The following is a 4739-nucleotide window of genomic DNA, read 5'->3' as shown; positions in this document are numbered from 1 at the left end:
GAATGAATGAATGAATGAATGATGCATTTATATAGTGCTTTATTGTGTATTGCTGTACACCCAAAGCGCTTTACAATCATGTGGGGGGTCTCTCCTCAACCACCACCAGTGTGCAGCATCCACCTGGAATGGAATAATACATACTTGTTTTCAATTTTTGTGTGTGTGAATTTTGCAATGTTTAATAATAAATCAATAAATCAATAAATAAAATACTTATAAATAATGCTTATAATAAAAATTTTAATATATTTTTATCATGTTTCTGGTGCTGCTTTTATCTGGACTCATGAAGCTCATGTTCTGCAGAGGAAAACAGAACCAGATGGCCGTTAGACCGGTTTGAGCATCTGGATCCGGTGTAGCAGCAGCTCCCAACGACCAGAACCTTTAATGAATCACGATGATATAAGCATAAAAGTGTCCTGCATTATTACGAGGTATCGTGAGACGTGCTTTCATCCGTCTTCAGAAGTTGAAGTGCGTCAGAGCGTTAAGCAGGAATCAAGAGCTGTGCTTTTGTAGCTTAACCAGCAGGTTTATGCTGGTTAGTGCTGGTTGAGCCGGTTGTTTATGTGTTGTTTCTCCTCACAGGAGGAACAAGCACGGCTGTGAGATGTGCCGCTGCGTCCGCTGTCCGCCGTTCACCTGCGACAAACACTGCGGCGGCGGCTTCAGAAAGAGCAGGAAGGGCTGCAGCGTCTGCGAGTGTGAAGGTGAGTGACTGCGCAGACGCACGAGGAGATTCACGGTTTGAGGTCAGAGGTCATGAGATTTCATCTGAGGCCTCACTGTACAGAATGTTCCTACAAGCAATTTAGAAATGTTTAAACGTGGAAAACCGCAAGGAAATTCAAGTGTGCTCTTGGAACAAATATGCAGAGTGAGTCTGGTTTATGCCCAACATTTAATATGTGACCCTGGAGCACAAAACCAGTCATAAGGGTCAATTAAAAATCTAATATTGAGAAAATCATCTTTAAAGTTGTTCAAATTAAGTTCTTAGCAATGCATATTACTAATCAAAAATTAAGTTTTGATATATTTACGGTAGGAAATTTACAAAATATCTTCATGGAACATGATCTTTACTTAATATCCTAATGATTTTTGGCATAAAAGAAAAATGTATAATTTTGACCCATACAATGTATTGTTGGCTATTGCTACAAAAAATACATTTTCATTACTTGAAATTAAAAAATAAAATAAAATAATTGAATATAAATATAAATAACTGGCATAAAATGAATTTAAAAACATAAAATTATTTTATTTCCGCTGTTTAGTTTAACTTGATATACTAAAATAACTAAACTAATAACATTTAAAATAAATGAAATTCACAAAAAATGTTAAAACTTAAACTAAAATGAAAGCAAAATATAATAAAAAATAATATCAAAATATTAATAGTAACTAGTAGTATTAGTAGTATACTATAATAGTATATCAATGATACTGAAACAACACGTATATCATAATGACAACTAAAAATAAAGCCATAAAAACACATTTTCTTTGCTTGAAATAAACTTTAACTGAAATAAAAAAAAAACTTTATTTTAGGTTTTTCATTTTGTTTAACTATGTTCTAAAATGAAATTAAATTTAAAATGATTTAAAAATAACTATAACTAAAATCAAAAAGAAAACAGAAAATATTTAAATAAAAACCTAATACAAAATATTAAACTATAAACTATAATAGTTACTACTAAAACAACATTGACACTTCTATATTATAATGAATATTAATCTATTCAAATTAATATATTAATTTTAATATATATTTAATGAATTATGAATGGAATTATCACAAAGCAGTTGGATTGTATTATTAATGCTTCTTGTGATTCCCTATTTTTCTTTACATTTGCATAATCAGTGTTTTAGTTGGCGTACTCTAACTACCTTTTACATGTCTTTCTGCTTAATAAATCCTGATTTGTTCCTCACTTTTTGAACTTTTTTTTTTTTAAACCAAAAAAAAGTTCTAGAGGTTTAAGTTTATGAAAATGATTTGTGAACGATATTTTATATAAAATATATATTTTATGAAACATGTTGAACTCTATACCTGCTAGAAAATCAAAGCCATAAATCTAAACAAGTTGTGTTCCAAATTTGAGGTTGATATCTCAAAAAATGAGCTTTCAGTAAGAGTTTGTTTGGGCGCAGTACCAAATTTTCCCCACTAGATGCCAGCAAAACTCCAAAAATGTCCAAAAGGTCGCACAAGGGTTAACTGGTTCAGTTTATCCACAGCATAATTATAAACTCATTATTGGCAAAATATCAGATGTTTAGAGGATGTTATTTCAGCTGGAGACAGGAATCAGGAATTATAATAGGATATTATATTCACATTACACTAATACTCTTATCATTTTAGACTGATCTTATCATAATGACATTTAAATAGTGAAGTATTTATACATTGAGTTATAGTTGTTACTGCCTTTCATTTATGCTGATTTACATTTTAAAAATCAGTGTATGCAGGCTTATCAACATTAACGAAAACTAAAACCATAAAAAAAAAACATTTATGTTACTTGAAATAAAATTTTACATTAACTGAAATAAAAAAAGTATATATAAAAAAGCAACATTTAGCATTTTCGTTTACTTTAAGTTAAAGTGCTACAAAAACGTATCAAACTATTTAGACACACAAAAACTAATTGAAGTGACAAAAACACACAACACAAAAATCAACATTTCTAAAACGTTAACTAAAATTTAATTGAAAATGGAAAATATCAAACTAAAAAATATTAATAAAAACCAAAATCAAAATTAATACAAATCTAAATAGACATTAAATAAATTAATAAAAATGACAAAAACGTACAACAAAATTACAAAACGTTAACTATAATTAAAATGAAAACGAAAACTCAAAATATTATTAAAAACCATAATAATAATAAAAACTATATAGACCTATTCAAAAAACAAAAAGTAGTAAAAATGACAAAAACACACAACAAAATTACTAAAACGTTAAATAAAATTAAAAACTCAATATTAATAAAAACTACAGTAGTATATCAATGACACTGAAATATCACTGATTGCATTACAGTATTTTATTTATGCAAAGTATATAATTTTTTTCTTTTGTTTGGATTGTGAGCTGGACGTTTTTTGCGAGGTCTACACGTAATCGGCTGAGCAGTTTTGTACTTTCGCTGTAGTTTTTACGATGTTTACTGTCATGGTCTTCTTTTGTAAATCTTTTGATTGTTATGATAATGTTGTTTTTGTGTGGTGTTCAGACGCAGACAGACACAGCGCCTCCATCACCGTCTCCTCCAGCTTCTGTCTGACGGCGAGCGGCCGGCGTTTCGAGGAGAGAGACGGATGGCACGACGGCTGCCGAGACTGTTTCTGTCACGCCGGCCGAGAGATGTGTGTGCTGATCACCTGCCCTGTGCCCACCTGTGTCCACCCTGTGCTCCGAGCCGACCAGTGCTGCCCCGGCTGTGACGGTACCACACACAAAACAGTCTCTTATAGTCAAGAGTTAAATCTTCTGTAACATTATAAATGTCTTTACTGGCACTTTTGATCAACTTTATGCATCCTTGATGAATAAAAGCATTCGTTCTGAAATATGTTACTATGTATGCATGATATTATCGGAACGTTATCGGAATCGGCCGATAAAGGCTTAAAATGTGAACATTTGAAAAACAATATGCCGATATGCCTTGCTGATAAGGTTTATTTACTTAGAGGGCGCTGTTGGCCTACTTGTAATAAAATGAAAGTAAAATACACAAATAACATTAAGATACTTCTGTTTCTGAATAAAAGAAACTATATCGATGTCATAAAATCACGAGTCTGTTTTGATTTAAAGGTCAGAAGCTATAGCTTACATGAATAAAATAACAAGCATGACACTTGTAAATTATAATAACAGATGTACTGCGTAATATGTAATATATTTTTTCAAATGGATTATAAAAACGTACATATAAGGACCTCTAAAATATTTTTAGAATGTTTACAGCTCCATCTATTATGTTTTACGTTGTGGTTTACAGACCATCTATTAATGTTAAATCCACAAATAAAATGTGTATACATTAAAGCAAATTACAAACAATGAACTAAACATTCCTTGACAGCAGCAGTGACAAAGAAAAAAAAAGATACAAATAAATAAGAAGAGGAGAAAGAAAACGCATACAACATTGTCAAATAATACAACGTAATAAATCAAGGTTCCTTACTGATCCGTTCATTTTCAATGTGTCCAAATACATAGTAACAGGTGTCCACCTTTGTATAAAAATGCCCAGTTTCAGTTGGAGTGTCATATATTCCATTCTATAAATAGATTCAAGTTTTTCTATCCACTGCGATATTTTTGGAGGGTGTGGAAGCAGCTTGATTTCAGTAAATGATGCAGATCACAAACTGACCAGAACACCTCAGTCTCAGGATGAAATGCTCACTAGGTGTGTGTGTGTGTGTGTGTGTGTGTGTGTCAGACGAGTCGGGCAGCGGGCAGCCAGAGGGTCTGGATCTGGTGGTGTGTCGCGCTCCGGCCGGAGAGCTGTATGTGGAGGGAGAGACGTGGCGTCTGGACGAGTGCAGCAGCTGTACGTGTCGACAGGGAAGAGTGCTGTGTGACTCTGAATCCTGTCCTCCGCTTCTGTGTCACACACCTGTCCGGAGCAGAGACAGCTGCTGCTACACCTGTACAGGTACACACACTCACA

General features: G+C 32.9%; 1 protein-coding gene across 1 annotated transcript in view; it reads left to right on the top strand.

The window, feature by feature from the left end:
* Positions 1-4739, top strand: part of LOC107745354 (cysteine-rich motor neuron 1 protein-like) — a 17144-nt gene that overhangs the window by 6942 nt on the left and 5463 nt on the right. The window contains exons 4-6 of the mRNA XM_016559226.1: positions 595-716; positions 3285-3497; positions 4509-4724. Coding sequence (XP_016414712.1) covers positions 595-716; positions 3285-3497; positions 4509-4724 — 551 coding nt within the window. The remainder of the gene's footprint in view (positions 1-594; positions 717-3284; positions 3498-4508; positions 4725-4739) is intronic.

Source organism: Sinocyclocheilus rhinocerous, unplaced genomic scaffold, assembly GCF_001515625.1.
Source record: "Sinocyclocheilus rhinocerous isolate Xijiao unplaced genomic scaffold, SAMN03320098_v1.1 scaffold2213, whole genome shotgun sequence".
Classification (NCBI taxonomy): domain Eukaryota; kingdom Metazoa; phylum Chordata; class Actinopteri; order Cypriniformes; family Cyprinidae; genus Sinocyclocheilus; species Sinocyclocheilus rhinocerous.
Note: the sequence above shows the minus strand (reverse complement) of the source record. Positions and strands in the feature narration are given on the sequence as shown.